Source organism: Myzus persicae, unplaced genomic scaffold (genome assembly GCF_001856785.1).
Source record: "Myzus persicae strain clone G006 unplaced genomic scaffold, MPER_G0061.0, whole genome shotgun sequence".
Lineage (NCBI taxonomy): Eukaryota > Metazoa > Arthropoda > Insecta > Hemiptera > Aphididae > Myzus > Myzus persicae.
The window spans coordinates 288,969-301,571 of record NW_019102182.1 but is presented as its reverse complement, the minus strand read 5'-3'; the positions used below and the strand labels follow the sequence as shown (position 1 = coordinate 301,571).

The window sequence follows — 12,603 nt, the reverse complement described above, 5'->3', positions numbered from 1 at the left end:
CTGTGTTATTACATTTCAACACTTAAAAGTACCATACCCGCGTGCATTGTCTCCGTCTACAAGTGCGCAACAAAGCAAAATTGTACGCTCAGCAAATCACGTTTACCTCCGTTAGTTTAAAATTTAGAGTGAATTGACATCTTATAAAATTTAAAGATTAGATCTAGGGCATCTTATACGCTTTTCAATTTAATTTTTCCAGCGAGTTATGAGTAGTTTAAAATTGTAATTTGTTTGTGCATCTTAAAATACTCATAACTTGCCTTAAAATTAAAATATAATAAAAAGCCTATGAGATGCTCTAGATAATAATTTTACTTTTATATTTTTTAAGAGGTCAATTCGCACTAATATTAACGTAACAAAGGTAAATAGATTACGTATTCAGTACGTGCAACTTGCTATCATGTGTTTTTAAGACAGATGACGCATGGGAGTGTGGCGTCGTTTTAATAATTTATATTGCTATGTATAGACAAATATACAATATTCAAGTTACCTAATGTTGATATTTAACGATTCGTTATGCCACTGAAATTCACTATTGATTTAGTACCTATGCTTAGTTGTTTGATCTCACAGATGTAAATAATATTAAACTTAAACCGACCAAAAACGACATTTCAGGCTTACATTTTAAAAAAGGGCACCTGATTAATAATTATTTATGAACATGATAGTACCATGGTACATATATTTTTTTTAATTCTCTAGTAATACTTATTATTTAGGCGAGTACCTTCAGAGTTAGTTTTCTAAGTACAATTTTATCATATTTATTTTATTTATTGTGAGTAACCTACATGCCATCTTGTTTTGTTATTTGTTAATGTATCTTTAGTTGTAATTGTTAAGCTGTAATAATTTTATTTTGGTAGCTTAAATCAAAAAAAAAAAAACCTACATGCTACTTAAAATTAAATTTTTTATCCTTAGTATGTATCATTTGTATATGCAATTTGTGTATAATATAGTACAACTTGTACATGTAGCCATATAGGTACAGTTATAATTATTTCAATGTTCCATGTTTTTATTTTATTATTCATGTACAAATTAATTAAAAGTTATTCAATTGGGAGTAAAAGGATCTGCAACGTAATTTACAAAACTCCGACGATTGGCTTCAGAGATAGAAACCTATGTAATATGTATCCTCCTGCAGTTCGATAAGAATAGTTTTTGAAAGTTTATAAGTACCTACTTCTAAAATGTAATTTTCTGAACACTGATCTTCACTTGCAACAATTTTAATTTCTAATTGCTTCATAATTATTTTATATTACTTTTATTTAAGCATTGTGTATGTTTTGAAAATTAAGAACCTTGTCACCTCACAAAGTCTCACGCATTTAGAAGCCAGTTTAAAAAAAAAATGTCTGGATCTTTTTTCAATAATATTGATGACACTACTAGGACTGCTTGTGCATTACTTCTAGAGTTCAAGCATTGACTGCTAATTAATAGTTAGCACTTAGCTATAGTTTTATATTTTAAAGTTAATTAATATTATTTATTGTTGAATGTTAGTTATTAAAACTTAAAACCTAATTATTATTAATTACAACCCAATATCAGTTGTATTATAATATGATATAAATAGATAAATAATTAGCTATAAGTCAAACAAATGCATGGATCGGCATAAAATCACACTTCTTTAAAGGCCCCTAAACACACCACTGAATATCTGACCAAAGAGGCACCACTAAAACAGTTCACACATATCCTTAATATTCATCATGGCAAGCACTAGATAAACAGCAATAGTTTTGCTAAATGTTGTAAATTATTAATGCTTTAATATTTTGTACCTAATAGTACTTTTAATATTAAGTAGGTAATCACCCTTCTTAAGCTGTAGGTAACTTATAAATATAAACAACATATTCAGGATAGAACTTATAAAAAAGTTTTTAATTATTCAACTAAATTATACTCCTACAAATGGGAATGCTTAATTATTATATTTAAAACTCCGTAAACAGATACAATATAAATTATTGCCATTTGTAATACATATATATGATTCTATTGCATAATGTGCATGATATTATAGATAGTACAAAAGAATATAATTCACAATTAAAATTTATAATATGTTTCAAAATGATTAGTAAACCAAAATATTTTTAGATAAATGTTTGTATTAATTTAGTTCTTGGCGTAAGTCATCACACTCGTCCTCTAGTGTTTCCTGCAATAACAATTAAAATTCCATTAGAAATTTTACAAATCTACTGTAATTTAATATTACTCACTTTAGGTATTTCCAAACAATTTCCCCATTCTTCAAGTGTGACCATGTGATCTGAATTAGCATCACATTTGTTTAAAAATGGAGCAATACAATGTTCTAAATACATAAGTGGTGCTCTAATTGGAAACAATTCGTGTCTTGATACCGCTCTAAAACATTTGATATAAATACATACTATTAACAAAATATTCATTCAATGTAATATGTATTAAAATAATTGAATTATTAGTTCTACTTCTCAAAATAATTGAATTTTCAAGATAAAAATAATATTTAATAAAAAAAAAAAAATGCAATATTAAATTAAAACAAAATATTCTCACTGTTAGATGGAAAATATCAAATTTATTTCATGGTGTTTTTGTTTAAAATGTATCAAGATTTATACATTTCATGAGTAGTGATAATTAAAAATTTACTATAGAACAATACAAATAATCAAAATAATTATATCTAAATATTAGACTTATACCTCCCAATTTTCATTTTAATAAATCAATAACAATATAAACTCTTTTTCTTTTTTTTGTTTGTATTTATTTAATTATAAGTAAATAATACTTTTTGTCATCTAACCTATCATGTGGATAACCATCCAAATCGCACCACTTCCAAACAGCAGCATTACTCCAAAGTTTTGTCATATTAGTTTCTGCATCATTCATCTTATTTTTGAAATGGGGGCTTAATTCTTCTCTATCTGCCAAATCTTGCATTATGTGAAAAAGCCATTCCCTCATTCTCCTTGGGAAATCTGCCATTTCTGAGTCAGAACATGCCTAAAAATTCAGAGCAAATTAATCATGAATAGTTAAACTATCCTACTATTACAGTTTGACGACATTATTACAACTTACTGACAATTGTTTACAAGCCCCATAATATTCCACGTGTAAGTGACTAAATTCTGGATTAGTACATTTTTCTGATTTTTCTTCACAGTTGCAACGCATTCTGTGAATTTCACAATCAGAACCCCATGTTTGATTATAGTTTGAACAAACCTAAAAATACTTACAAGATTGAAAAAAAATCACTATAATATTATGTTGTTATGTTAATCTCACCTTTCTTCTATCTTCTGTTTCAACAGGACAATCAGAAATACAAACACATTCCGCTCCACCATCTTCAGTCAACTTGCATACACGTCCAGCACCACAGTGCTTTTTTTGACAAGGACCTAATGATTATCAAAAAAACATTTAAACAAATGTGTATCGGACGCAGGTATATGCAACTATGGAGAGGCAAAAAAGTGTTGTTAGTAGCAAAGTATACTAGAGTTGAACGTGAAAGACTCGAGCACCCTAATGTATCAGAAAAGCAACTGTTGAACCAATTAAGTAACCAAGGTGCTAACTTGAAAACTATTTTGGAATCCCATAATGAACACTACAATATTGTTAAAGAAGTGACAGCTGCCATAAACCGTTTGGATGTCGAATCAAAAATAATTAATCTGAAGGTAAGTTTTAAATCAATAAAATATCATATTTTTAATAATTACCATTCAAAAAGTATATTTTAGATGACATACAAAATCGTTTTATTTTTAAGGATATTAATACTGCAGCAGTATCTTGGGCTGATGTTCTGATTGCTATCGGTGGTGATGGAACGTTTTTGGTCATGTCCAGTTATGTTCAAAATAATCAAACACCAGTCGTTGGTATAAATTCTAATCCAAGTTCATCACTTGGTTATTTATGTTTACCAGATATCTGTTCCCGAAATATACAGAACACTTTTGATACATTAGAAAAACAAAATTTTTTCTTTATTGACAGAAGAAGAATTAGAGTTTCAATGAAAAGTACCAAAAGTAAGAATCTATACTATTTTTTCAAAAAATAAAAATTAATTGTTTAATAATATTTAGAGCAGTTTTGCAACTACATTAAAAATGCATTCAATTTATTGCTTTGAAGTATATCAAAAATTTGAAATTTGTGTTGGAAAAATGGAAATAAAAACATTATTTTTAACTTGCTTAAATTATTACATTGGACAAAATCATGAAGTTTTCGACCATCTGGTACTGTACTACATATTCTTATATCTGAAAACTTCTTTCCACATTGGTGGACAAAAATAAATTAGAACATTGCTGCTCCTGTCTTCTGGCAACCAGGGCAAACTGGGAAAAGAATTGGCTCTGGGGAAACCGAAAATTTAACCCAAATATTTGAACCAAAAAATAGTTTTTTTGGATTAACCCTCTGTTAGGTATTTTTACACTTTTTCTTTTTATTCCTTAGTTACAGAATATAATTATTATTTAAAACATTAATTTACATACAATTAAAATAACATACATGTTTTCATTAAATCTGCCTACATTTATTCAAGCAGCCTAAATGTTCACTTACCCACCAACCTAGCGATCTTCTTCTGTCTCGCAATGCCTCATTCATTATTTTAAAATACCAATAGTAGTTACAAACCCATAATTTATTTTTACAATACTTCATGACATATTGTAATTTTAGTTTCATATTAAAATATTAAAATATATTTTATATTATATTTTAATTTTCTCTTTTGATATTGAATTTTTGACATTTTTAACCATACATAATGCTTAAATGAATGTTTCTGTTGGTATGAAACCATAATTGAAAAAACAAACATTAAGTTTGTTTTCATTGAATTTTGAGTTAGATTAAGCTTTATAAATATGTACAGTGCTACAATTTGTATTATGTATAAAGCTAAATATTATTGAAAGCGAACACATTGCAATACAAAAAATCATATTTAAATTTATCAGTTTAATTAAAATATTTTAAGCTAATTTAGCAATAAGTATTAGTATGTTAAAAGATAAATACAAATATAATAACTTCACTTCCTAATAATTGTATTTATTTATTTTTAGAAAAAATGGAACCACCGTTAAATATGTACCAAGATTTTGTAAAAACTAGACCAGATTCTCATTCATCACATGACATGTTGGCACTTAATGAAGTATTTATTGGTGATAAAATGCCAGGACGTACTTCTGAAATGGAGTGTAAATTTGATGGTAATATGCCCATAAAAATAAAATCATCAGGACTATGTATAAGTACTGGAACTGGATCAAGTGCATGGAGTTATGCATTGAATAAAATTAGTGTTAATGAAGTTCAAAGGATTTTAAGCCACAAATATTGTCAAATATCAGAACAAGAATGCATAAAAATAGCTAATGAGTACAACAAAAATCTAGTTTATAGTCCAGATTTGGAATATTTACAGTACACTATAAGAGAACCAACAGGAAGATCTCTTTGGCAGTCAAATGATGAATTAATAAAGTCTGATAAAATAAAACAGGCCGAAGTAGAGACCCACTGTGAAGAAGGATGTATAATATTAGATGGGTTTCTGATATATGTTTTTCCTAAGGGTGCCCAAGCTATTTTAACTTCAAGACCTGAAGATTCAATTAAGTCAGTGATGATTAATGTTGACTAAAAGAATAATTAAATTTTTATAATTTTTTTAATTCTCTCGAAATTGTGATATTTTGATACAATTTTAATTATAAAAATAAAAAAGTGACTAATATTTAGTTGTGACAAAAAAAATATATTTTTAAAATAATATTGTACCAAACTTTTTATAGTATTTAAATATTTTATACAAGTAGAATATCAGAGCCAAGAAAGTTATTGTAATTAAATTATTTATAATGTTCTATACTTATTGTAATATTATAATTATTATTTCAGATTTTGTGGAATTAAGATGCTATACATAATATATAAATATTTAGATGATTAATATGGTTTAATTAAATTTTTATACTAAATAAGGTATTGGTAGTTGATACTAAAAATTATTATTCTAAGTATAAAAAAGATTATGAAATTGTAATTTAAAAGTAAATTTTGCATGTCATCTGCATTTAAACAAAATGCTTTAGAATTGTCCTTGTTTTATTTAAATAAATAAAAGCGTGTTTGAAACTTCAAATATTTGAAATATTTTTGAAATGTGCTTACTAATAAATTTTTTAATACAACTTTGGCAATAATTTATTATTACCAATTGGATATTAATAAAAATTTAGAATTTATTTCCAAATTTAATATTCATTAATATTCAAAACTATCTATAAAAAGCAAATTATGGTATTTGAATGATCCAAAATATCGCAACAATTTACGGGGAAACATTATTACATCTGTGAACTTTCTAAGTATTTCTATTGTTGATTAGGTATGTCAGATTATGATATTATTCATATGTCAGTTCCAATAATAAATAAGTTAACCTAACCTTCAAGCAGTTGTCTACTTTAATGTGATTAGTTCACTATTAAGTATTAGCTATGATTTAAATGATCATGACAAAATACAAGTAATGTGTTTATAAACAGTTATTGCATATGCAACACTCCCATTATATTAGGAAATAGCTTATGTCAGGAGATAAAGGGTGTAAATTCAAAAATTCACTTGATCATAGGTTTATTGTTTTTGAAAACATGATGAATAAAAATAATTACTTTGTTGATCGGTCATTTCCAAAAGTTGAAGTACATTCACTTGAGATGGTTCTTCATCAACTTTTTTTTGCCCTTCCAAAGTTTTAACCAAAACATCCTCCATGACATTTTTTGGCAAATTGTCAATTTTATTTCTCATCCACTTTTTAGTTTTCCTCTATTAAAAAAAAGTAAATAAAATAATATATTTAGCCTATTTAATTTGAAATTGGTCAAATTTAGTAAAAGTGGACCATTATTATTTTTGAGAATTTTTTTATTCAATTTGAACTCATTAAAAAAAATATCTTTTATTTAACGTCATCTTTCAAGTTTTTGATAAATACACATAGGCGTAACATAATTAATTTATACAGGAGGGAGGAGGGCTATAGCCTATTTTGTTCTGGTAAACAACATAATAAAATGTATGTATACTAACAATATAACTAAAAAAATGTTAAGGGGACTAGAGCCCCCCTTAGATCCCCTCCCATTCTACCCTTATTTAGATACATATATTTTTTTTTTAAAACAGGCTTGACATTTTCACCAATAAGCTATTTGATGAAGAAATATTTACTGATGTATCATATACAGAATCATTTTCTAAAAAATATTGATCTTTTTAGGCTATACCTATAAACAACTAAACAACTTTGTTATGTTTGAAAAACTTGATTTTTATAACAATATAATTTGGTATTTTTAGAATTTATTTATTTACCTGAAAATCATATAACATATACAACTTTAATAATACACAAGGTTACCTTATTATATAGTTGATTGCTAATGTTATGTTATTATTAAAATCAATTTATTTTCATTAATTATATAATTCAAAAATACCAAAGTTTATCAATCAATATCTGTATAGTAGATACCTAGTTAAAAGTTTGAATAGGTATTATAGAAAACTTAATGAAAATGTAAACTTTTATATCTTCTCTGTGTCGAGGTGATCTAATAAGATAATATTTACCTAACTACCATAATTTGTAATAAAAACAAATTAATAGACACATCATTACATCAATGTACAAAAAATAATAAAAGTAAAAATATACTAAGTACGTATTTCTCAAATAAGAAAAAAACAATAATCTTACTGGTTTTTCTTCTAATGTCAAAGAACACTCAAAAAGAATAAATAACACCAATGTCCGAATAACAAAACCCTTGAACTGAACCATATTGACAGTTTAGTCCTAAAAAAAAAATAAGCATTTATTTTATTATTGTAACCAATACCATTTTTACTTTAGATTTGTAATCAAGTAAGGATCAATTATTTAGATTTTCAAACAATTAAAAAAATGTCCTGTAGCAATACAAAAATATTGTTGCAAATGAGAATAAACCTTTTTTAGGTTAATATACCTACTGTAAATAGAAATAACCTACAGTTGTTAAGCATAGGACTGTTTAAATAAAACCAAATTTGAAGGAGTAGGTAGTCGAGTTACTAAAATGTATAATGTATGGAGTGCAGGCCACAATGCTTTGGATAATTGGTAATATTCACGAAAAATTCAATGAAATATCCACCTATATATATTTTAATCTTTAAATAATCATTAATAGATTAATATTGTATTGCTATTTGCTAATAAATACAATTTTAAATTCTCATAATAATTCAGTACACCATAACTTATGTTAATGAGTACAATTATTGCCTCAATTAAAACCTAAGAGCAATAACAGTTCAGTAATTTGCGTTTATTATCATTGACATTAAATAGATGTATAATCAAATTTAATTAGGTTAATGCATTTTGCAATATTTTTTTTCTTTATGAAAAAATACACTGACGGCGCGATTTAATTAGAATTCAAGTCATCAAAACTACTAATAATACTTATAAGTTATAACTCATAATGTAGCAAACATATGATTATGATTCATGAATCACCATCATTTTCCATACAATACCTAATGATTTTGAATATTGTTAAATTCAGTAATAATTTATGGATACCTTTATAACAATTATTGTGGTTAATATTTTATTTGAATATAGATGAGGTAGGTAGTAGGTACCTACCTAATATTATGTAATTAATAATTTATCCAATATTCCGTAGAAATATATCAGTACTTTTCCATGCATACTTTCTTATATAGGTATCTCTTTTACATACTGATTATTTGTATATAAACAAAACCAACTGAAAACTTAGTTAATATTTTCGTATTTTGTGACATATTACACGCACATACATTATACATATGCATATATTATTTTTTTTTATTCGGATTAATGCTACTAAGGTCATTAGCCTGGTACTGTTGGGGGGACTGTTGATTGGAACACGTAGTTTGTTTGTGTTGCTAAAAACCCGGGTGGTCACCCATCCGAGAACTAGCAACGACGGCCGGTACTTCCTACTTATGCTCAGAGCGTTTCCACAGATTGAGAGTACGACGGTACGACCACGTCTCACCAAGCCACATATATATTATTATTATTATTATTATTATATATATACTATATACATTGATTAAATATTCAATATTTAATCAATGCTATATAGTATAATAGTTGTCATGTAGGTTAACAATTTATTTGTAGGTAATATATAAGTACTAGGTTTCCTATATAATTGGTACCTACTACTTACTAAGGTATCTTGGACGGACCAATTTAATTTATTTTATACAGACTTACAAGAACTAATTATTCGTAATGTCGAACTCAATTGAAATCTCTTCAACGTAATTACCAATATACCTATACCATTACAATAAAACTCGATATATCGAACTTTTATCTGTGTTAATTTAGAACCTACAGCCTTACTATGACCATAATATAGTTCAGTAGTCTATAAGGACCAAATAAATCTATTATATGGTATTATGTATCCAAGTATGTATGTATTTATATTGTTATAATATATCTATATGATATAGGTAAACGCGACAACTATTAATAGGTACCTACATTCAGTATCTATTAAAAAACAATACTACAGTTAATTTAACTTTAATTTAACTTTAAATTAACTTTTAACTTTAATTTAAGTTTTAATTTAATTTAATAAAAACCAGAAGTTATTTTTTTTAAATAATTAATACCTTGGTACGTCCAGGACTGAGAAAAATACCTCAAACAAAGTATCTAAGTACAAGATACAAGATACTAGATACGTGTATCTGAGATACATATAAGATACAGGATACGTCTTTATACATCGTCTTTATACATTTATTTACATTTATTTATTTATTCATTTACCTTAGTCACGATAAAATATATATATTTATAAATTAGCAATTTTTTTTATTTATTCTAACTATTAAATATTTAAATTTTTTTATATCCCATATTTAGAAATAAAATCTTGGTTACCTTTTAATGAAACTAATTTTTTTAAAGTTTCATTTGACATGCTGGGTTTGCATGGGGAATGAATAAACTCAGCAAACTAAAATAGCCTTTCAACAGCAGCTGAAGTGGTTAGGCTTGTGTTATACTTTATAAATGATTTTTTTAATTTTGAATAGTTATTTAAGCAACTAAGTGATTTATTTTTATCATTTAAAAAGCTTATAAATTCAAGTTCGTTACCTACTTGTTCAGTTACTTTAATCCAACTTAGATTATGATTATCTAACATTACAAACTAGTCATTTGAAATTACTAACTACAAATTCCAAAACTTGTTATTGGGCAATCATGAAAAAAGTTATATAAATAAAACATAATTTTTGAATATATCTAGTATCTTAATCATAAAAAGATACCATATACAAATGTATTTAAATACACTATACAAGATAAAATTATTGCATTACAGATATACTGCCCAGCCCTGGGTACTTCATAAGTATAAAAATAATTTTATAAATATTATATTTATTTAAGTAGGTTGTAGGTACCTACTATAGCCCATAATAACTAATATGGCTACAGCTGCCGATGTTTTGCTAGTAAAAAAAATATTAAAAAAATTATGTATAAAATAAAGCAGTGGTGGTTTTTAGGGGGGCGAAGGGGGCGCTTAACCCCCCCCCCCTTGGATATTTTTTGCATGTCCTTTTTTAAACTAAAATTACACTAAATGCTTGAATTGCTTTAATTATGGTGAGGAGAGGCCCAAAAATTGAAAATAGCTCCCCCCCTTGATGTTTTATCAAAACCACCACTGGAATAAAGGTATTTTAACTATAGTAGGTATCTAGGGTTATAGGCACGTTATTTTACTATAGAAAAAGTATTATTGGCTATATTAAAAACCAAACAACGCATAATATTTAAAGTACATTTTAGACAGTTATTATTACATATTTATATTTAATATTATTATTATTATAATTTATAATCGTTATTATGTAAATGCATGCACCTAATAAAACCAGTTACTTATTTATCATTGTATTAGTTTGTTTACGTAACACACCTATACCTGATAGCCAACTATCGATAAACTATATATATGTAATATATATTATATAGGTCTTAAACATGTTTTTATATTCATAATTTACTTTGCTAAAATGTTGTTATTTAAATATTATTATAATAACTTGCCATTATTTAATAATGTCGTAGGTACCTAGTTTTCCATTTATATTACGAAATTATTGAAATTAAAACAACAGTTCTAGAACTGATGATTTCCTTTCGCCCCACATTATATGTATATACCAACCTATTATTATTATCTGTGCCGGACATAAAATGTTTTTTTCTGCTCATTATTTTAACTGATTACTGTCTTAACCGGAACATAAAAATATATTTTTTTATCTTACAAGTATTAGATAATAAGGCTTATCTGTGTGACCCCGTACCGGAAAAATTTATCCGTAGCATTTTTTTATCGGAACTTAGACTTATTATATAGCCCGAAATTGGATATATAAAATAATTGATACGCAAATGAATAATAATATTCTTAATATAATAATTTAGGTAGGTTTCATGTATTAACTAGGTAGGTATAAAAAGGTAAAATATACCAATAAAATTAACCCACAATATAATGAAGTACTTATCGAATGTAGCTCAGATACCTATGTGTCTGGTTGTCTGTCTGGGAAAGATTCGAAACAGATTAACCAATTTTTACGAGGTTAACACAAATTGACTATGACATTATATTTTAACTGAAGCAAAACGGAAACGATAGATGGATAGATTAATTATAATCCAGATGGAGTCGAGAAATGTAGCTATTATATGGTATAATACCTATGATAAAATCATAATTAAAACATTAATAGCCATTACAGGTAAATATCCATTTATCATAATATTAATATACTCAATTGCTTATTTATTATATTATTATAAATAACCACTAAAACAGTGTACCTATATTAATTCTGTATATATCTAATATACTTATATAAACTTATATTTCATTTATGTATATTGATTATTTATGTAAAATATTTCAATATTGATATTCGCCTGTATGTAGATACGATGTATAATATATAAAACATATAATAATTGTAATTTATAATTTTTAAGTAGGCATTCAAGCCACAAGGTTAAAAGCATAGTTACCTTTAATATCATAATATTATTGATTATATTATAGGAACAATATTACATAATTATGTAATTTAATGCTAATGGTAAGTATAAACATATAGGTAGTTATGGTTTACGAACATCACAAAAATGAAATAAACCCATAATTTTTTTAATCTTATTAGTTATTACCAATATTATAAAAAGAAATATCTATTAAAATTATAATAACTCACTATTTTGTTTCAGACTTCTATTAGTTGTTACTGCAATCCAACTAAACAACTTATTTCACAAGAGCGCATAAATACATATCATACTCACTAAACACAATGAACTATAGCCAGAAACGGAAATGTGTTTCATCCGCT

The 12,603-nt window shown here is 26.2% G+C and overlaps 2 protein-coding genes across 2 annotated transcripts; one reads left to right on the top strand and one right to left on the bottom strand.

Annotated features, from left to right (window-relative positions):
- Positions 1-1,889: 1,889 nt before the first annotated feature.
- LOC111031494 (SPARC) lies at positions 1,890-12,603 on the bottom strand. Its single transcript, XM_022311465.1, has 8 exons — positions 12,469-12,603; positions 7,853-7,951; positions 6,762-6,918; positions 3,328-3,443; positions 3,118-3,264; positions 2,837-3,039; positions 2,262-2,409; positions 1,890-2,197 (listed from the first exon to the last, which is right to left on the bottom strand). Exons 2-8 carry the CDS (start codon positions 7,934-7,936, stop codon positions 2,150-2,152), a joined length of 903 nt encoding a protein of 300 aa, XP_022167157.1. The 5' UTR covers positions 7,937-7,951; positions 12,469-12,603; the 3' UTR covers positions 1,890-2,149.
- On the top strand, positions 3,359-5,824 carry LOC111031493 (NAD kinase 2, mitochondrial). The gene is made up of 3 exons (XM_022311464.1): positions 3,359-3,728; positions 3,821-4,085; positions 5,142-5,824. The coding sequence occupies exons 1-3, from the start codon at positions 3,447-3,449 to the stop codon at positions 5,723-5,725; spliced, it is 1,131 nt and encodes a 376-aa protein (XP_022167156.1). The 5' UTR covers positions 3,359-3,446; the 3' UTR covers positions 5,726-5,824.